General features: G+C 34.0%; 1 protein-coding gene across 6 annotated transcripts in view; it reads right to left on the bottom strand.

The window, feature by feature from the left end:
• WRN (WRN RecQ like helicase) overlaps nucleotides 1-22,625 on the bottom strand; it is a 123,050-nt gene that overhangs the window by 61,080 nt on the left and 39,345 nt on the right. For all 6 annotated transcript variants that reach the window (XR_015548834.1, XM_087418488.1, XM_087418490.1 and 3 more), the window contains 8 exons: nucleotides 20,113-20,193; nucleotides 18,062-18,200; nucleotides 16,497-16,572; nucleotides 14,763-14,830; nucleotides 14,379-14,487; nucleotides 13,753-13,821; nucleotides 9,348-9,430; nucleotides 5,572-5,678 (listed from right to left, as the gene is read on the bottom strand). Coding sequence is in view for 5 of the 6 variants with exons in the window: in XM_087418488.1 (XP_087274614.1) it covers nucleotides 5,572-5,678; nucleotides 9,348-9,430; nucleotides 13,753-13,821; nucleotides 14,379-14,487; nucleotides 14,763-14,830; nucleotides 16,497-16,572; nucleotides 18,062-18,200; nucleotides 20,113-20,193 (732 nt within the window). In the remaining variant the exon portion in view is untranslated. The remainder of the gene's footprint in view (nucleotides 1-5,571; nucleotides 5,679-9,347; nucleotides 9,431-13,752; nucleotides 13,822-14,378; nucleotides 14,488-14,762; nucleotides 14,831-16,496; nucleotides 16,573-18,061; nucleotides 18,201-20,112; nucleotides 20,194-22,625) is intronic.

Raw genomic sequence — 22,625 nt, 5'->3', positions numbered from 1 at the left:
ATAGAATAAAGTAACGGAATATATTAAACTTAAAAAAACCATAGTTATTTACTTTCACTTCAGAAATGAACAGAATCTTTTCTCTTAGAAGCTTGTGGTGCTTTATGACATTTAAAATTTTTGAACTAAGGTGAAGCTGAAAAGTAACACTCAGGCTGGTTAAGAGAAAGTGACCATGCCTCCTGGTTTGCTGGACACCGCCAGTTTACGCTGTCATCACAGCAGAATTATTAATCACTTGTAGCTTTTAACTTTCAAAAGCAAACTGGTTTGGATGATATAATGTCACTTAGTTATATCAAGTTCTTAACTCATGAAACTCTTATTCTTTAAGTTGGTAAATCTTGGTTTCTTTGGTAATAAGTACCAAGTTTTGTTAAAATAAGCAACAAAATATAAGCTAATCTTGTGACTATAAATTTAGGAATGACTTAGTCATATACTTCAATGGTGTAGCCCCTACAGATTCAGAGAATTATAACTATTCCATTTGTTTCTAAACCTGGGTTGTGGGGCTAATTCCAACTCTGTACTCCACAATATCATGCTTCATTCATTCACTCATCATTTCAAACAGTTATTGAGTGTCTACTATGTGCTGATCTCTGTGAAAGGGCTGGGCAAGAAGTGATGGAAAGAACCAACATGTCACACGGATCTCACAGATCCTCTTATTTGAATTTTACAGAATTCTAAGACTGATGTAGAGCTTTCTGCCTGGCTGTTCTTTCTTGAGACTCACTTTGTCTGATTCTCTCCAAACAGAAATCTTTGTGCCAAATGTGATTTCTCAGTGATTTCTTTGCTATTTTTGAACTTACTGAAATAATATGGTGTGAAGCATTGCAGGTTTACAGCAGTTGTCCCAGTGTAATTACAACTGGAAGGAGAAAAAAAGCACTGAGAACAGTGAGGAGAATGAGAGTCCTACAACCACCAGGTGGCATTTCTCACCCCTTAGCTAATAACAAGGATTCATGAAAACACTGGGGGAAAAAGGTTTTCTCAGCCATTGCTTGACGAATACCCTGTGCTACACTGATTCATGCCAAGAAATGAAAATGATCCAAGGGCCCACAGCTAGACATAATAAAAGACTAATTCAACAATGAAAAGTGTTTAAGAACTGCATAAAATATTTAAAACTCCTCTAACACAATCCTTCTAGAATCAAAGGCCTAGGAAAGGATTACAGAAAGCAATTTTCCTAGTTTCCAAAAGCTTACTTTAAACCATTCTAAATTAACAGAAAGCAGTCCTCAAGGCACACTGAGCCTAGTGACTTCCCACCATACAAATATGTTCTTTTTCTATTACATGTAACACGGTTAGACTTGCTATATTATTTGCACTGTTTCATATACCATTTATTGTTTGGTACTATTGCTTCTACTTTTAGAGGTATGAATCTAAACTCCTCTACTGGACTATAAGCTACTTTAGGGCAGAAACTGTTTTATTCTCCTTTCAAGTCATTTGATTTAGAAACTAGCACAGTGTCCCACTGTGTAGCCACTGCTCAACTCTACCACTCACCACCTGCGAGGGCAAGTTACTTCTCTGATTCTCAGCTTTCTCATCAGAATTCATTTATTCATTTACACAATTTTTTATGGAGCACCCACTATGTGTCAGGTACTGTCCTAGATTTTATAAACCAATCCATCAAAAACCCCTCTCCACAAAGAGTATTCTAGAGGGGACCCACAGACAATAGATGAGATATAGTACAGTAAGTTAAACAGTGATAAATGCTATTATAAAAATAGCAAAGGAATATGAGAAACATCAGGAGGAGGGTTAATCTGAAATTTTGAATATGGCGGTCCAGGAGGTCTAAACGAAAAAGTAGTATTTCAGCAAAGACCTGAGAGAAGGGATCACACCACATGAACGACCTGGGTGAAAAGTATTCAGGGAGAGCAAAGAGCGGGAAACAAAGCCCTACCGTAGGAGCATGGTTGGCATGTTTGAAGAATATCAAGGAGAACCATGTGGCTGGAACCCAGTGAATGAGGAGACAAGTAGTTGAGGATGAGGTCAAAGAGGAAATGGAAGACTAGATCATGTAAGACATTGCAGTGACTTTTGTCTTTATTTAGAGTGATGTGGTCTGCTACTAGATGGTTTTGAGCAGAAGACATGATCTATCTGACTTATATTTTAAAAGTATCACTCTGGACGCTGTATTGAAATAGACTGAAGGAGGAACAGAGTGAAAGCAGGAAGACCAACTAGGAGGCTATTGTAACAGCCCAGGTGAGGGAGATGGTGGCTCGTCCCAGGGCAGTGGCAGGGATCAAGAGAGAAGTGATCAGATTCTGTATATATTCTGAAGACCTCATGAGATTTCCTTACAGTTTAAATGTGGGGTGAAGTGAGAAAAAAAGAAGAGTTGAAGAAAATTCCAAAATTTTTGGCCCGAGCACCAGAAGGACAGAGTTGCTATTAAATGAGATGAGAGAGACTAAGTGAAGGCAGGTCTGGGATCGAGAGAATACCAGGAAGTCAGTTAAGAAAAGGTTCAGTTTGAGATGCTTGCTAGGCATCTAAGCAGAGAGATCTTGAGTAGGCAGTTACATTTATGTAAATGTGTGTATGTATGTACATAAATATAGAGTCTATAAAATGGTTAAAATAAAAAATATTGATAACACCAAATGCTAGCAAGGAGGCAGAGAAAATGGATAACCCACACACTGCTGGTATCAATTCAGGGTGGGCATATAAATTTGGGAGTTGTTAGCATATAGGTGGTATTTAAAACCCTATGTTGAATGAAATGACCAAGGAGGTAAGTGCAGAGAGGAAAGCGAATAGTCCAGAGTCTAACGTTTCAGGCATGCCAATGTTAAAAGGGCAAGGAGGTGAGAAGAAACAAGCAAAGGAAACTGAGAATGAAGAGACAGGAAGAAAGAAAGACAACCAGGGGAGTGTGCTATCCTAGCGACAAGTGAGGAACTGTTTTAAGAAGAAGGTAATGAAGATACTAATCTTGCTGGATTGTTATGAGGGTTAACCAAGATAAAAGCATTGACCCAGGGCCAGTCCCAGAGTTGAAGCTCAATTCATAATAGTTTGATTCTCCTTTAATATATACTTGCTAACTGGCACACTGAAGTTTTTTGTTGGTTTGTTTTATTTTACTGTAATGTCTGCTCCAACCAAATCTTTATGAGAAGAGCTAACAAAAAGAAACTATTTTTAAGATAGCTCTCAATTTACTATTCATAAGCCCAACTAATATGTAATGAAATTGAACTAGACAATCTACCAAAAGAACAACAAACAATTTCTAACACTTTTTCTTAGTTTATTCATATAACTGTTAAATCTTGGGCTCAGAAGACACTATAGTCTCACTACTACCAGGAAAACCAATCTTGTTTATCCACACAAAATTAATACAGTAGACTAGAGAACCCAGAAATAGATTCACACAAATATACCCAAATGATTTTCAACAAAGTGGCAAAAGCAATTCAATAGAGGAAGAACAGCCTTTTCAACAAATGGTTTGAAGCAAATGGACATCTACAGGCAAAAAAACGAACTTCAATCTAAACCTCACACCTTATACAAAATTTAACTCAAAACGAATCACGGACTTAAATATAAAACATAAAACTATAAAAATTTTAGAAAAAAAAATCACAGGAGAAAATCTTCAGGATCTAGGGTTAGGTGAAGAGACAACAAAAGAAAATGGTGATAAATTGGACTTCATCAAAATTAAAAATGTTTGCTATGTGAAAGACACTGAAGAGAATGAAAAAACAGCTACAAATTGGAAGAAAATATTTGCAAACCACATATCTGACCAAGGATTCATATCTACAATATATTTTTTTAAACTCAATACTAAAAAACCAAACATTCCAATTAGATCAGGTATTTCACAAAAGAGGCAGTTAGCACATAAAAGATGTTCACCATTAGAGAAATGCCAATTAAAAACACAGCATGATATCACTCCACACTTATCAAAATGGCTAAAATAAAAAAGTGACAACACCAAATACTGGCAAGGATGAAGAGAAACAGGATCGCTCATATATTGCTGGTGGGAATGTAAAATAATATAGCCACTCTGGAAAACTGTTTGGCAGTTCCTTAAAAAACTAAACATGCACTTATTAGGACTCAGCAATTGTACTCCTGGGCACTTATCCCAGAGAAATGAAAACTTATGTTCACAGTTTTAATCATTCACCCATTAAAGGACCTTTGGTTTGTATACAAATGTCACAGCAGCATTGTTCAAAATAGCCAAAAACTGGAAACAAAAGTTCTTCAACAGGGGAGAGGTTAAACAAACTGTGATAATGCCATACAATGGAATACTATGCAGCAGTAAAAAGGAATAAACTTTTGATATACATGAGAACTTAGATGGATCTCAAGGGAATTATATGGAGTGAAAAAAAGCCAACTCCAAAAGGTGACAAACTGTATGATTCCATTTATATAACAGTCTTGAAATCACAAAATTATAGAGATGGAGACCAGATTAGTGGTTGCCAGAGATTAGTTAGGGGTGAGGGGAATGGTGGGTGTGGCTGTAAAAGGACAGCTCCAGGGAACCTTGTGGTAATGGAATAGTTGTGTGTCCTGATTGCAATGGTAGTTATACAAATCTACATATGGGATAAAACCGTAGAGAACAACACAAACACACAGGCATGCACACACAAGTACTTATGAAACTAGACTAAGAATAAACTGAAATAAGAATAAACCGTGGAGACTGTACCAATGTCATACTCCTAGTTTTGATATTGTACCACAGTTATGCAAGACGTTACCACTGGGAAGTTGGGTGAAAGGTACATAAACCCTCTCTGTACATTTTTTTACAACTGCCTGTGAATCCATAATTTTTCAAAATAAAAAATAAAATGGTTGTCAGTATTGTAAGTTTTGAAGCTGTTCATGTAAAATATGCCATTCACGTAGAACACTCACATAAAACTTTGGTCTTCTTTATAATTAGGGAAGAAAGTAGAATTCTAATACTAAGAGCTTTATTAAAACCCTTTAGAATAGTCCAGTTTTTAGGTTTTCAATATGATATAAGAAGTGGTAACCATGCTTTCTTCCACAGCATCTTAGAGTAGAATGACATACGGATAAGAGATCTGTGAGAAGGCATGGGGTCTAACCATGGCTCCTAAGCAGCAGTCTACAAACCATGTTCTACAAGTTAAACCTGGCCCACAGACTGTTTTGTTATGACCCATGAGCAAAGAACAGTTTTAGCATTTTTAAAGAGTTGTTAAAAAAACAAAGAAAAATATGTGACAGAGACCATATGTGGCCCATAAAGCCTAAAATATTTATCTGGTTCTTTCAGAAAAGGTTTGCCAGCTCCTGCTCTATAGTATTCCTCGATAAATTACACACCAACCTTAGAATGAAGACAAGCTTAGCACTTGTTAGAAATCTGTCCCCTGCTGACATCATCCACTTGCTCTTTCATAGAGAAGTCCTCTGCTTTCTCGCCACTCCCCAATCCTGGACTCTCCCTTGGTGAGAATGTCATTTCCAGACACCGCACTTGGCAAAACTTACCAACGGGAATACTCTTTTTAGGGAGCCCAAACTCCTGAATGATTCTCTAAAATCATGTCCCCACTCAGAAATACAGTGAGCTTCATCCACAGCAATAAGAGTGATACCTATAAAAAAGAAAAATATAAACGGGGAAAATAAAGTTCAAAAAGAAAGAATAGACTCATCTAAATCAACATCAATTTCTTCATTTAGGATATATAAATATTACAGAAAGGAGAATGAATAATCAAATCAAAGTATTTGGTTCATATAAAAATATAAGCGTAAATAACATCTGATAATACCAAAAATCATTATTGAGAATAGAGGTGGGGAGATATGTGGATAAAAGGCATAAGGATAAAAGAAGGAAATACCTGTATCTTATTCAAACAACATATTTATTGGATTTCAGCTTTCATCATTATTTATTACTCAGAAAAATGAATTACTTACTATTATTTTGTCCTTAAAACTACCATTCATGAACCATCTGCAACAATAATGCCCTAAGAAAAAGAGCTGATCTATTTCTCTTTGGTAATACTTTCAATTTTAGCTCACGGATTAGCTATCAAAAGAGACAGAAAGACTCAGCACATTTCTAGTGAGATTAAGTGAATCACTATCCATGATTGATCACAGATCATATTACAGAGTTTCTCTGAAATGCCAATATTGGAAGACGGGATGGCATCCACATTTTCCAATGTAAAACGGTAAGGGAAGAACCAAATCTCATTATGTACAAAGTAGGTAAGAAGGAATATCATTTTTTCCTTCTTCCCCTAGCAATCCCTCCACACTACCCCCACACCACAAACCCATGTTGAAACGGAATCAATAGTGTATAGTAATGCATTTCAGAAAACAGCTTTACGGTATAACCTTCCATTACAACGACGTCAGATATTTCAAAGTAATGACAGTAATGCTTTTGCTCTCAATTAGCAAATTAATATTTAAGACAAAAATAATCTTTTCCTTCAACAGAGATGATCATTCCTCACTACTTATCTGAGTATTAATAATGTTCTGCCACTAGTGGCGCGATTAGAAACCTGTGCTCTGGAGTCAGACTGCCTGGATGAGGAACCTGGCTCCATTGCTTACCATTCGTACTACCTCACGCAAGCTACTCAAGCTTCCCAAGTTTCAGTTTCCCACAAGTAAAAGGTGGACAATAATCATACCTAACATTTTTTAGTTACTCTGAAGATTAAATTAGATCATACACATAAAATGTTAAGATAGGGCCCAGCATAAAAGAGAGCTCAATAAAAAAAGAGTACTATTATTATTATGGTTATTAAATGCCTGCTATGATCCAAACATTTTTATAGAAATAAAAAGATTAATAAAATGCAATCCATGACCTCGAGGAGCTTACAATTCTACAAGGAGACAGACAAGCAAATAAACAACTATAATTCATCGATATTACCAAAGAAAGAAAAAACAAAAACCTATTAAATATGAGCAAAGTGTGTTGATTAGCATCAAAATTCCCCAGTTACTAGTCAGTGGCTGGGAAAATTCAATGTTACCACTACATTTTGGCTTTAGAAACTAAAAGACCTAGATTTTAAATTAAATAGGTTAAAATAAAGATGATGGCTCTTCCTTTATTTTAAAACCTTCCTTTAAATTACAGGTTTGACTAACTATCCTTTAATGGAGCTGAATTTTGTCCCTCACAATCAGTTTAGGCAAGCTTTTGCCAACTTGCACTTTAAATGTGCAAGTCCAAGTGTCTGCCTAGTCCCTATGCATATGTCATTTTGGCAAAACTGTCATTCAAGCCTTATTTCCAAAGTTAAAAGACAATTACAAGTGTGTTTGTTTTTAAGGAGTCTCCATATAAAACTATGTTTGCTGCTTCTGTTATAAACTCATAATACTTAAATAATGTAACATTTATCATAAAAATCATAAATCTGATTAGCTAAATGTCATACTGTACAAATAAAATTCCGAGTATGCTCACTTTTGCAAGCATTTTACAATTTCCCACAAAAAAAAGCCAAAAAAAAAATATTTCAAAAAGAATTTATCCCTTCTTGTTCAACAATGAGAGTCAACCAAAAAGAACATTTTCATCCATCACATGAGGAGTATTCTGCTGTAATGACTGCAGTGTTCATAACTTAATCCAGTACAAAACAAAAATAGAGAATTAGAACTACCTGCCAAAAGGATCTAAGTAAATAAGCTAATTATTGATTAACTCCATCACAGGAACAAAGCAAATGCTAAAATGGACACAACATATCCAGACCACTATAGACAAAGACCCTACCTTTTGCAATAAACCTAAGAAATTTACAAATCTAGGGTAGTTAGGCTTAATCTAAGTGAAACACTCATAAGAACTTCATACAACCTAACAGGAGATACATATTTGTTTTCTTTTAAAGGAAAAATATAAAATGCCAATAAGGGAGTTTAACAGCTGATGGATGCACTCTTTGATAATATATTTAATCAAATGTTATATTTCTACCCTCAGTCTTTTGCTGGTATTTAACACATACTAAAAGATAGAAATTTTTTTTTATTATCTTGTTAGAAAAACTGTTAAACATTTTCCTAGAGTTATATGCAAATAACCATTAAATGAGATGTTGCAATGCTGAAAACTTTACGTATCTGGAATTATTTTAATACATAATTGTACAACAAGATCACATAATATTAGAAAACTAAGATTGGTTGGTTCAACTGAATGTTTGAAATATGTGCATTCACAATAGAAGCCATGATTGCAACTCTTAGATAGCTAAGCCTAACCAGTAAGAAGGAAAAAACAAACAGACAAAAATTTTCTAAGCACAAAAAAAATGGTACCAGCTTTTGATTAATTCTATATTTACATTTTCTAGGAAATAAGCTCTGACTTATTATCTAATTTTTTTTTAATTAATCATACTCATTGGTGGCAAATAATCAAAGGTACTGTGGTTTCCAACCCTGACTACACATCAGAATCACCTATGAAAAACTACAGAGGCCAAAGCCCCACTCCAGGCGTGTTAAATCAGAATTTTCAAGGTTGGAGGATTCTACATTGTTCTAAAGTTTGAGAGGTGAGTCTCAGGAACAAGAAGAGTGGAGAGCTAGTACAATGATTTAATTTAGATTCAGAATAGGAAAAAAGAGAAATTATACTTTCATAGAATCTAAGATTCAACATTCATTCAACAATACATTTATTATTATTTTTTGTGTGTGTGAGGAGGATCGGCCCTGAGCTAACATCTGCCAATCCTCCTCTTTTTTTGCTGAGGAAGACTGGCCCTGGGCTAACATCCATGCCCATCTTCCTCCACTTTATATGGGACGCTGCCACAGAATGGCTTGCCAAGCGGTGCGTGGGTGCGCGCCCGGGATCCGAACTAGCAAACCCCGGGCCGCCCCAGCAAAGCACGTGCACTTAACCGCTTGCACCACCGGGCTGGCCCCAACAATACATTTAAATGCCTACTCTGTGCCAGGCACTGCACTAGGGAAACATAAATAAATAAGAATGGTATTTTTCCCCCCAAAATTTATGGTCTAGCAGAAGAAAACAGACATATAAACAGGTAATTATAATACAGGAGCCTAATTTCTATGGCAGAAGGAATTAGATAAGACAGGAGAGCTACCAAGTTGGACAGTCAGAGATTTCCTGGAGAAGATAATTTTTGAAATAAACTTGAACAGAAGTGAAATCCAGTATTCATGCATAAGTTTAACTTTAAAGGATAACTCAATTCAATAAATACTTTAAAAGGTCCTATCATACCACTTACCAATATTAGCCTGAAATTGTTGGAGCAGGTGCAAGTTACCTGAACAGAATTCTGGAGTTATGTATACAATCCGATACTTGCCTCTGTAAAAACAAACAAACAAAAAAATAGGAAAGGAAACATACTACCATAAAGAAAACAATCACCCAATGAGTTACAACTTAAAACCATAATATATGATAAATTTTTAAATAATACATTATGCCACTGACCAAAACCTAAACGCACGTTATATATATGTGTATACATCCACATATATTAGTTCTCTGATTTCACTTCAACACATCAAAATAAAAACTGGCAATGCCTGTCAAGAAGTACTCAGCATTAAGGTGACATCAGATGTCAGGTTCTGATTTCCAAGAGCCTAGCCCTGAAACTTTAGTGCTTGAGGTAAATGATCAAGCCTATAGTAAACCTTTTATATGTTAGCAATCCACCCACATACCGCCCTCCTTCTCAGAGAACTACAACCCATTACCCTATGCCCACCCCCTCCCCATGATTAAACCCACAGCACTATGTTTCTCCTATGTATTCTGCTCTTTTGTCCATACCTTCTTGGGCCAGGGACAGACAGTGTATCAAAGTCAAGTCAATTAGTCTCTGTCTTAGAATTTGGGGAATCTGACCAAGAAACAACCAGTCAGTCTCTGCAAGTGGCAAGACCCGTAACACGTAAAAAAAGCAGCTGCAGAGCAGTCTTCTATTTTGTGACTAGAAGAGCAGAGAATGCTTATCTCCTCAGGGAGAAGAATGAGGAAGACACATAGAAGCTATAAATAAAAAGAAAGCCCTATTGTATTTTCAATACCCAATTCCAGTCTCTTCCTAAAGGATGGCTAACTTCTTTTCAGTGGGATCCGTGAGACATTCCTGTATCCTTAACATAAAATTCAATATTCGCTTAAGCTAGCTTGATTGATTTCTACTCTGGGCAGATAGAATCCTAATTAAGACAATGTCTATAATAAAGATTAAGTCTAGGGCAAAATACGTATACAGTCTCTTTTCCATTCTACTAAATGAAGATATAGGCCAAGTAAAACAAAATGAAATTTAGTTTTCTTTATGAAAAGACTTTAAAATATTTAATCTTTAGTATGCTAGGCACGGTACTTTCACTAGGAATGAGAACAAAATAATTAAGAACAAAACAGATATGCTTTTAATCTCATGAAATTAATTCAGTATTCTAATTAACACAGGAAACAAATAATAAGCTCTGCTGTCAGACTGCCCAGGTTTGAATCTCAGTTCTACTTCTTACAAGCTAAGTGATCTTAGGCAGGCACTTAACTTCAGTGTGCCTCAGTTTCTACAGTGTAAAACAGTGATGATAATTACAAAGATAGCTAATTCTCTATAACCCTAGTTCCAAGGTAAACCCAATCAAAATCTCAGCTGGTATTTTAGTTGAAAAGGTGATTGTGAAATATTTATGGAAATCTAAAGGACCTAGAATAGACAAAAATCTTTGAAAGAAAAGAACAAAATTGGAAGACTTGCACTATCTGATTTCAAGACTTAAGATAAAGCTATAGTAATTAAGACACCAATCCAGATAGACAGATTGACAGAACAGAAAACAGAGGGTAGCAACAGACCCACATGTATGTAGTCAATTTATTTTTGACAAAGGTGCAAAGGCAATTCAGTGGAGAAAGGATAGTCTTTTCAACAAATGGAGTGCATCAACTAGATATCCTTATGTGAAAATTGTAATCAACACCTTGTACAATATACAAAATTTACATAAAATGGGTTATAGACCTAAATGTAAAACTTAAAACTAGAACACTTTTAGAAGAAAATCTTTGTAATCTTGAGTTAGGCAAATATTTCTTATATTCGAGACCAAAAGTAAAATCCATAAAACAACAAATTCACAAACTAGACTTTATCAAAATGAATAACTGAAAAACTGCTTCTCTTTAAAAGAACTGCTAAGAGAATGAAAAAAGAAGTCATAAACTAGGAGAAAACGTTTGCATAGCATATATCAAATAAAGGATTTGCATTCAGAATATAAACAAGTATCAAAACTCAATAAGGAAAAAATAATAACAAAAAAAGGACAAAAGATGTGACTGGACACTTCCTCAAAGAAGATACACAGATGGCCAATAAGTGTATGAAAAGATGCTCAATATCATTAGTCATTAGGAAAATGCAAATTAAAAACACACTGAGCTCCTATTAGAACGGCTAAAATTAAAGACTGGCCATACCAAGTGATGGCAGAGATAAGGAGGAATTGGAACTCTCAGAAACTGCTAGTGATGGTACAAACTCTCGAAAAGTCTGGCAATTTCTTAAAAAGTTAACATAGAATTATCATATGATCCACCAATTCCACTCCTAGGCATATACACAAAAGCGCTGAAAACATATATTCATGTAAAAACTTGTACACGAATACTCATAGTACCATTATTTATAACAGCCAAAAAGTGGAAACAACCTAAATGTCCATCACTGATGAATGGATAAATAAAATATGGTATGTCCATACAATGGAACATTATTTATCCATAAAAAGAAATGAAGTACTGATAACATTATGCTAAGTGAAAGAAGCCAGACACAAAAGGCCACATACTGCATGAGTCCATTTATATGAAATGTCCAAAATAGGCAAATCACAGAGACAGAAAGTAGATTAGTAGTTGGAAGAGCGTTGGGGAGGAAGAATGGGGAGTGACTACCTAATGGATATGGAGGTTTTTTGGGGATGACGAAAACGTTCTGGAATTAGGTAGTGGTGATGGTTGCACAACATTGTGAAAGTACTAAAAGCCACTGAACTGTACACTTTTAAAATGGTTAAAATAACGAATATTATATTATATAAATTTACCTCAATTAGAAAAAAAAAGTTAAACATATATCCACCACAGGATCCAGCCATTCCACTCCTTGGTTTAGATCAATGAAATGAAAATATATGTCCATACAAAGACTTGCATACAAACGTTCATAGCAGCTTTACTTGTAATAGTCCAAAACTGGAAACAATTCAAATGTCTACCAACAGGTGACTAGATAAACAAATTGTGGCATATTCATATGATGTAATCTATTCAGCAATAAAAAGGAATGAACTATTGATACATGTGACAATATGGGTGAATCTCAAAATAATTATGCTGTGTGATTTAAACCAGACAAAAACGGGCACATATTGTATAACTGATTCTGTTTCTCTATAATTTTAGAAAATGTAAATTAATCTATAGTGACTGCAGATCAGTAGTCCTGGTGAGTGAGGTGGAGAAGGTAGGGAAAGGTGAGAGGAATAGATTACAAAAGGTATGAGTAAACTTTGGGGGTGATGCGTATGTTCATTATCTGGATTGTGATGATCGTTTTGTGGACGTTTATATGCCAGAACTTACCACATTATGTAAAATTTTAAGTATGTAAAATTTATTGTTTGTCAATTATACCTCAATAAAGGTGATTTAAAATGTTTAGGAAAAAAGAAAACATATGTTTAAGAAAAGATTTCATAGGAATGTTCATAGCAGCTTTATTAGTAATAGCCCAAAACTAGAAATAGCTTAGGCGTCTATCAATAAAGAAATGAAAAAACAGTGGTATTTTCATACAATGAAATACCACTCTGAGATTTTAAAAAAAAACTACTGACACATACAATGACATGGAGGATCCTCAAAACATTCTGCTGAGTGAAAGAGTCTTACACAAGAGTTCATATTATATGACTCCATTTATATAAAGTTCTAGAACAGACAAAACAAAAGTACAGTAGAAAAAATTAGAACAGTGGTTTGTTTTAGGATGGAGGATAGAAGGACAGACTGGAAACGGACATGAAGAAACTTTCTAGAGTGACAGTAATATTCTATATCTTCCTAGGGGTTTAGGTAACATATTTGTATGTATTTATCAAAACTCAGTAAATACATGTGTGTATGTGTGTGTATTAATATATATACATATACTTTTGTTTGTGTCTGAGATTTTATTTTTGTTAGAAATTACGTCATGATAGGACTGGTGGAGCAAGAGATCTAGAATCCAGTCCCTGCTCAGTCATTTATTCACTGAGTGACTTTGGGCAAATTACTTTCTCTGGGCCTCAGTTTCCTCATCTGTAAAGTAAGACAAAACTAAATACTCTCCAAGTTTTCTTCCAAAACCAAAATTTTCCAATTCTATGATTACAATACTAACCTTAGAGTCCAAGAACTGAAAATAATAGGTTTAAGTTTGTAAGATTTTAAAATTAACAGCTCTGCAAATGTACTATAAAAGAAAGTACATTTTTAAATCATGGACATTTTGTTCGTGCATTAAATAAAATTTTTTTATGTACAAAATTCTCTCACACACCATAGACACTTGACCATATGGATCAGAAATCATATAAATTACTCACAATTTAATATCCTCTAGAACATTTTTTGACTGTGCTGATCCCAGAAAACAAGCTGGAACGTTGGACATTCTATAAGGAGAAAAACAAATATTCTGGAGCCACATACACACTACAAATACCAACGGCATTCTTAAGTGAGAAGGAATAAAGAAATATAATGATGCACATTCCTTTTCTTTGCATTCCTCACTCTTTTTGTAACTCACTAATTTGACAAAATCCTTCAAGGAGGCAGGTTGCTAAGGTGGGTTTTTTCAACAAGTTTGCAAGCTCTGGTTAAAGAAGTTTACATTTTTTTCATAACTAAAAAATATACTTCTATGTATACACTTAAAGAAACAAGTGTAGCCAAAAGAAAAGAATTTTGAGATATGCAATGTAAACTGGCATAAAGTTTGCTTTCAAAAAATTTTTTATCAGGGCTACTTGGTAGCCTTGAATTACAGTGAGCTCAAGAAAGAAGATACATTCTTCCACTAAAGTGTCATTTATTACTGATGAAGACAAAGCAACCCTTATAAAAATGTGTTACTGGGAACTAGATTTTAACATACATGATAGATCAGATGTTTCCGTCACAGAAGGAAAAAAAGGGATGATAATGTGGCAATGAAAACACTACTTACTCAAGCTGGAGCACTTGGTCTTCCATCAAAGAAATAAGAGGAGAGATAACAAGGCCAATCCCGCCTACATAAACTGGTGGATACTGGAAGCACAAACTCTTTCCAGATCCTTAAAATAAAAATAACACACTCATAGAAACAAAAATAAAGCCTTGGTACTTTGATTTCTTCTTAAAATGTACTTGTATGAGATGAATGGTCACTATATGCTATATTCCTAAGAGCTAATTCATGCATTAATTTGAGCATCTACTCTCAGTTCACTCTCTTCTATATTTTACATCATTTGTATTTCTGTTTGTATTTTGAGAGTTTAATGAAAGATTAAGCATTTCAAAACTTCAAGTTATATTTTTATGTATAAGTATAGTAAGTATAACTTACCAGTTGCCATGACAACAACATTATCTCTTCTTTCTTCCAATACAGAATGAATCACTTTCCACTGAACCCTGGAGAGTTAAAAGCAAAAAGCTGTTTTGTTTTACTAACAAGAAACCCAAGGGACAAGGTGAAACCCATTTAATTTTTTTACTTTCTCTAACAGAATTTCTTTTACATTTTTGAGTCTCAATATAAAAATGTATCAACCCTAGAACTTTAAAACAAAGAGCCTTATGTATTAAATTTTATTACATATATCTAAAGTATAAAACAAAGTCCAAGCTACATACTAGATATCCAATAGAATCATTGACTTAAAACAAATAAGAGAAACACTCCAGAGGCAAGGGTTGACTGAGAAGGAAAATGAGGGAATTTTCTGGAGGGATTGTAATGTTCCATATTTTAATAAGGGCATAGGTTACATGGGTTCGTGCAGGTACACTTACGATTTGCAAATGTACACTTAAGGTTTGACCATTTCCTTGTACGTAAATTTTACATCAAAAGAAAAAAACATAAATAAATATTTAACTATAGTTACTGATTCATACGCTGAAGTACTTAGGAGAAGTGTAATGATGTCCACAATTTACCTTGAGATGCATTTTAAAAACTGGATGGATTAAGGAAGGAATGGATAGACAGATGATCAAAGGATACGTGATAAAGTAGAGTAAAATGTTGACTATACAGGTATTCATAGTAAAAAAAATTCAACTTTACTATATCTTTGAAAACTTTTTAAGCAAAATGTTGAGAGAAAAATCAATCTGAAAGGTGATCTCCTGGTGTGCTGATAATGACCTATTCTTTTTTATCTGAGTGCTGTTTACAGAGGATGTCTAGCTTGTGAAAATTCATTGATCTATACATTTATGTGCACTCTTCTGTAGGTAGGACAAAGTTCAATAAAAAAAAATTATTTAAGACCAAAAGAAAAAAGGAAATAAATGTTTCCATGAATTAAATTTTAAACTCCTAGAATCAGAAAAATCCAGTCTAGATTTTTACATTCTTATCAGTTTTATTTAAATTTACTTGTTCCTCATCTCATTTTAATACTTAGATGTAAATACATTTGAATATATTAAAATTGATAAGATTATCACTGTTCTTCAAACTGTTGTCTCATGAATTTCTATTACATCAACAGGCTTTGGACAATAAGATGCACAGAATAGACACACAGATACTTATTTAAGGAAAAACAAGTCAGTATTAAATTAAGATTCATTTATTAGGGGCCGGCCCCATGGCTTAGCAGTTAAGTGCGCACGCTCCGCTGCTGGGGGCCTGGGTTCGGATCCCGGGCGCGCACCGACACACCACTTCTCCGGCCCTGCTGAGGCCGCGTCCCACATATAGCAACTAGAAGGCTGTGTAACTATGACATACAACTATCTACTGGGGCTTTGGGGGAAAAAAATAAATAAATAAAAATTAAAAAAAAAAAAAAGATTCATTTATTAATGTATTTAAACTAGTTTCTACCCAGAATTCTCTATGGTAAGGAAAATGATTTTTCCTCACTTATAAAAACAATCTGCAGACATGAATTTTATGTAAATATTACTTCAAAATAACTCTGTAGTCACTTATAGGAAATACAGTGTGGCATGTATAAACTATAGTGAAGTTGGGCTGTTACTGTTAAATGGATGGATTATTTGCCGTTTTTCCTTTGTGAAAAAATAGTAAACATGCAATTTAATCAACTGAGATTATACTCACGGCTTAAAACTGGAATGGCCAAAGTAGGTCTTGAGGCAAATAACTTGTTCTGCGTTAGGTCCTGGTAACGAATGGCCTGAAAATAAAACGGGCATTTATGTTAAAATAGAAGTACACAAGGTGAGATGGAATAAAAGTTTTAGTTCATTGGCTTCTTTTAAAGAATATAGTGAGAGGTGCCAAAGGTTACTGTTCTGTGCCTTTTAAATCCAACCAATTTGGTCCTCTGGGTACCAGTCATGACTCTAGGTAAATACTTTGATTATCACCTAATACTAAGGATTAGAACTTTGTTGTGGTTCTCACTTTGCCAGCACTGTCAAAAACCAACGTTTTGGAATTTGCTAAACTTCTGAAAATTAACATTTAGACCCAACCATGGAAAAGCAATATACCAATCCAAATCTTATAATAACGGTAATCAGAAATTACATTACTGTCACAAATAAAATCCACAGATAAAATAAAATCTTCATTTTAGTTACCATTCCACCAAACCTTTGACCAAAATTCTAACTGCCTAGCATAATGGAGTTATCTCAATTTTACCCAACTGATTTTCATTTTCAACTCAGGTTGAAGGGTTCATGAGCGGCCAAGAAAGAGCAAAGCAAAGAATCAAGATAATTCATCTCTAAAGAAATGAAAATTTGTTATTATACTTCTCAGCTTTAACAATTCTAAGTAGAAAATCAAATTGATTTGGAGATATCACATCTGTATTTAATAGAAGAAAACAAAGGGAAAAACATTTTTTTAACATCTTCATATACTTTCCACATACAAAATGTATTTTAAATTTCCCACATTATAACACTGATGAAATCTAACCCTAGAGAGAGTCTACTTTATGACAAGACCCTACAGTTTGCCATAATGAATACTGTTACTTACACTTAAATAATAGGAGGTTCATTTAGTGGATTCTTTACTATAGTTAGCATAGACGGTATGAAAATTAGTCCATTTTGCTTTTTGACATTGTACCACTTGTTTTAAGTAATAAGCTCCTAAAGAACCGATACTATGTATCTATGCCACTTACAATAATGTTTAATATAATTAATTGATTTTTTATGATTTTGACAAACAAAATATAAAATTCAGGATAAAAAGTTTCACATCACCATATTCACCAAATGACACAACACTTCTATCACTCTACTTTTATAAGTAGTAAGATCCTGCTTTATGAAGACCAAACTATTAAGGAATTTAATAACAAGCTTTTAGGACCTAATTAATGATATGCCACAAAATTGCTGACCTCCAAAACGTTTAACAACTGGACGATAGGGGCAGGCCTGGTGGCAAAGTGGTTAAGTTTGTGCGCTCTGCTTCGGCGGCCCAGGGTTTGTGGGTTCATATCCGGGCATGGACCTACGCACCGCTCATGAAGCCATACTGTGGTGGTGTCCCACATACAAAATAGAGGAAGATGGGCACAGATGTTAGCTCAGAGCTAATCTTCCTCACCAAACAAAGAAAAACAAAACTGGACCCCTAAATTAAAGTCAGCACTAGCTATCAGGGGCGAGTCATTTCAAATGTATAACAGTGCTTACCTTTATCATCTTGTTCTTCCTCTTCAACAGCTTCACGATCATCTTCATCATCTTCAGAAGGAACATCCAGATTTCTTTCCATTTCTGTGCCTTTTGAATGAACTGGATCTACCGTGCCACTATGTAGGTTTTCTAAAGACTGGAAGTTTAAAAGAAATTTTAAAAGCAAAACCATTGCCAGTGTTGTATCTTTTTCACCAAACACAAAAGGAGTATTATTAACAGAGCCTACAATTTTGTTCAAAGCTGCCAGATGTGCAAGCAATACCACAAAAGAACATGTGTGCTCCAGTTTAAATATGCACTCAAGAATGGTTTCTAAGGCACAAGGCCAAAGATGGAATACTTCCAGAAACAGGGTTCATTAATAGCATATAATGAACTGCCCCTGGGAATGTTATCATAAATTTTGAATTTAGATAATTTTAAACATTTTTTTATCATACTTCAATGTTTTCAATTCCCAAGTGGTAAATGTGGGTTTTAATATTACTTTTGTAATGAGTTTCTCTATATCACAAGTCAGTGTCAGTCACATTCTTTTTGAGTAAGCTTAAGGTTTAAATTATAAGCAAACAACAAACATGTTTAGGAAGTGTCAAAACAACAACAACAAAAAAGATTCAAATAACTTTAGGAATGAAATACTACAAACGTGAAATAAAGTTGTTTTTATTTTGGCTTAACAATATCTGATTTTCTCCCCTAAATGAAGATAATCAATTTAAGGAATGTTAGGATATTTCAAAATTGTTGCATCTGTAAAATTTTTTACTGAGAAGTGACAGGAAGAACTATTAAACCACAGTTCTCATTTTCTCTTTTTATTCAACCTTCCATTTACTAAATTTGAATTTAAAGGTTTTTAAAAAAGAGTATTAATTTCAGGCCTGGGAAAGGAAAAAAAGTGATCCTGTTCTTGATTTTTCATTCAAGTCAACAAACATACTTAGAAAAGCATTTTGAGACTAAACTTCTCTCATATGGGCATCAGGTTGCCTTCAGAGGTTCAACATACAGCACAAGTTTGTAGAAGTCCACAAGTATCCTATAAATGCACTACTTGAACAGTACCCCTCAGAGAAATGGCTAATCAATAAAGGAATATAATTTAGTATTCATGTTCTATTACTACTGTTAGCTCATATTCATTGAACGCTTATAAAATGCCAGACGTTATACTAAGGTCTTCACAAGTTAACACCTTAAATAACAATTATAACTGTTAACTGACTATCAAAAAGGCTAAGAAACTTGCCCAAAGTCACACAGCTAATAAATGGAAAAGCTGGGATTCAAATCCACATCTAAATTCAGAATCCACATTCCTAATCACTACCCACTACTCTGTCTCAAAACTAAAGAATCAGGAATCTAACCTCATTTTATAAAAAGAAAAATCACATCGACCTAAAGATGAGGAATAAAAAGTATGCATAATAGTGAACTTCTGTGTTTTTCTTCATTTTTCACTTAATTTGGCTAAATTTAGGCTTTACTTTCTTATTGTCCACCCCTGATTCATGAAATCTAACAAAGAAACTGGAAGTTGAGGGAAGGGGTAGAAAATACATAAATTGTAAAATACTATTTACAACATATAATAAAATCAGGGAAAACTGAACCATTTAAAACATTAGAAAATTATATATAATATAAAATATCCATAGTAAATAAAACCAAAGAAAGTAAAGAAGAATACTGAATGTATAAAACCAGAACGTCCAAATAAAAGGGGATACCTATTTCAATAGTGGAGAGGTGAATCACTACCCACATTGCAGGAAAAGATTAAAAGAAAGTGACCTAAAAGGGAAGACAGAAAACATACTAGTATGTTTTCTAGTATATAAAAATTAGTATACTACTACTACTAAAACATTATTCATAGACAATATAAACATATAAAGAAATATGAACTGGAAAACAAAATCTAATGTTACATAATTGATAGCAATCTCATTGTGTGGGACCAGTTTAAGATTAGGTAATATTTAATTAAATGTCCTTTGGGAAGAATTGGAAGTAATTTTCCATAATTTTAAACATACCTTAATCATCTCCATTTCTAAATCTTCATCACTTTCAATTACAAAAGATGTATCCTCTTCATTATCCTTGGAAGATAAATCCTTTAAAAAAAGTATTTCAAACATTAATTTCCAATATAATTGACTCCATACCCTCTTTTCTACAAAATTAAGGTCCTATACACTAGATATCTTTAGACAACTTCCTCTTCTTCTCTGATAGATAAATTTATAATGTGTATTTATGTTTATATGATAAATAGATAGAAAGGGAGAGAGGGTAGTAAGGAGGCAGAAAGAGAAGGAGAAATAAACATAAAAACAAAGAAAGAAACAAGGAACCAAATAAAAAGAGAAAGAAAGAAAGAAATATAACTGGAAAGACAGACAAGATAGACTTGAAATAAAGCCCACACTCTAAATGAAAATACAAAATGACAAGTCCAACTATGGTTAAACAATGTCAAACTGTGTTTCCCAAACTTGTTGAGTACAAGAACCTCTTGGCAATGCTGAAAACTTCTGTATAAAGCCAGGAACAACAGCTGTTCTTTTATATCCTCTGATTTAAAAAAAGATCACAAAAAGCTACTATGATTGTAATAATACCTTTAAATAAATTGCTATTGTACAAACAGCATCTACACATATTTGAAAAACAGTGTTAGAGAAGTTATTTATTCAGCCATAGCTGATGTTTGGATATGAGGAACTTTTACAATAATTTGGCAATCCCCAGGAAGCAAGTGTCCAACAGCATGGAATCTACACAAAAGAAACCCACAAAAGAAATATAGAAAAGGGACCTCCAAAAATGTCTAATCTTTAAATTGAAACTAGGAAAACGAAGTATAGCCTTAATTAACCTGCAAAAACTAATCTTTAAGAAAAGATTGTGCAATAAGCTTTACACAAGAGAAAAATTCTTTTACTTTTTAAATGGGGTCTTTAATGAGTAAAGGAAAAAATGCTAATAATTATTACATAACAAATGGCAATAATTGGGGTGAAAGATGTCAGTCAGATCATGAAATCTTGATCATAATTCTGTATCATTATTTGAAAAATACCATTTTAAAGTGTATATCTAATAAGAAATCTCTAAAAAATTAAAGGGTAATGCAGACGTCAGCAAAAGATAAGTCCCCAAAGGGGAATCTGATTTTCAAGTGGTTGGTATGAGAATAGTTTGAAAACAACTTTAAAATAAAATGCATTTAGGGCCGGCCCCATGGTGTAGCAGTTAAGTGCGCACGCCCTGCTGCTGGCGGCCCGGGTTTGGATCCCGGGCGCACATCGAGGCACTGCTTGCTTGTCAGGCCAAGCTGTGGCGGGGTCCCATATAAAGTAGAGGAAGATGTGCACGGATGTTAGCCCAGGGCCAGCCTTCCTCCGCAAAAGAAAAAAGAGGAGGATTGGCATGGATGTTACCTCAGGGCTGACCTTCCTCACAAAAATAAATAAAATAAAATAACATAAAATAAGTAAAATAAAATAATTAAAATAAAATAAAATGCATTTATATACTGATAGAAGTGACTGCTAATACAGTTACCAAACATAGAGAACTTCTCAAATACTGATACTTTGATTGCTATTAGAAAACTGAGGGGGAAATAACCCTATTAAATGACTTTCAAATCTAATTTTAAAAACTTAAAACTTAGTTACTGCAAAGGAAAATGTATAAAATTCTACCAAATATGGGCATCATAGGTAATTTTTTTAATTAATGAATAACAAATATGATAAAAGTATACAGCTATATGGTACCACTTTTTATGATTTGTCTTTACAATAAAAGAAACACAATAATTCCTCTACTACAATGTCACTGTTTCAAAAGATATGCTTAACTTAGCCAGGAGAAAAACATAATTTCACAAATTAATCAAATCAGAACATAATAATTAGAAATCTAAACATGAAGTCAATAGAGAATATAGAATATTCAACAATAATCTATCAAGAAAAAAACATAGATTACTGACTCTCCAGATGACAGTAAAAGTTAGTTTCAAGCAAAAACATTATTAGAAACTTTCTCACAACAGCAAGTACAGAAAATCTATATGAGGAAAGAAAAATACTCCCAAAAGTCAAGTTTGGGAGAGTAAACAGTAGTAGATATGTAGGGAATCCACAAAAAGCAGAGATATCTGCTATGAAAAAAACAGGAGAAATGCTGAAATAGCAAATTACAACAAATACGTATTGACACTATAAAATCTCTCCACTGTAAGACTATAAGATGCTGCTTATGTATGATGTATATAAGTCAGGTGCAGCAAACTATGGCTCACAAGCCAAATCTAGCCCACTTTTTGTTTTTGTAAATAAAGTTTTATTGAAATGCAGACAAGCTAATTTGTTTACACTTGTCTATAGCTGCTTTCACACTAAATTGGCAGAATTGAGTAGTTACAACAGAGACTATGTGGTCTACAAAGCCTAAAATATTTACTATCTGCCCCTTTACAGAAAAAAATCTGCCAACCCCCACTAGTGAATGAAACTGTTTTCTCTTGATTTAG

The sequence above is a fragment of the Ceratotherium simum genome, chromosome 28 (assembly GCF_057802395.1).
Source record: "Ceratotherium simum simum isolate JZ-2026a chromosome 28, ASM5780239v1, whole genome shotgun sequence".
NCBI lineage: Eukaryota > Metazoa > Chordata > Mammalia > Perissodactyla > Rhinocerotidae > Ceratotherium > Ceratotherium simum.
Note: the sequence above shows the minus strand (reverse complement) of the source record. Positions and strands in the feature narration are given on the sequence as shown.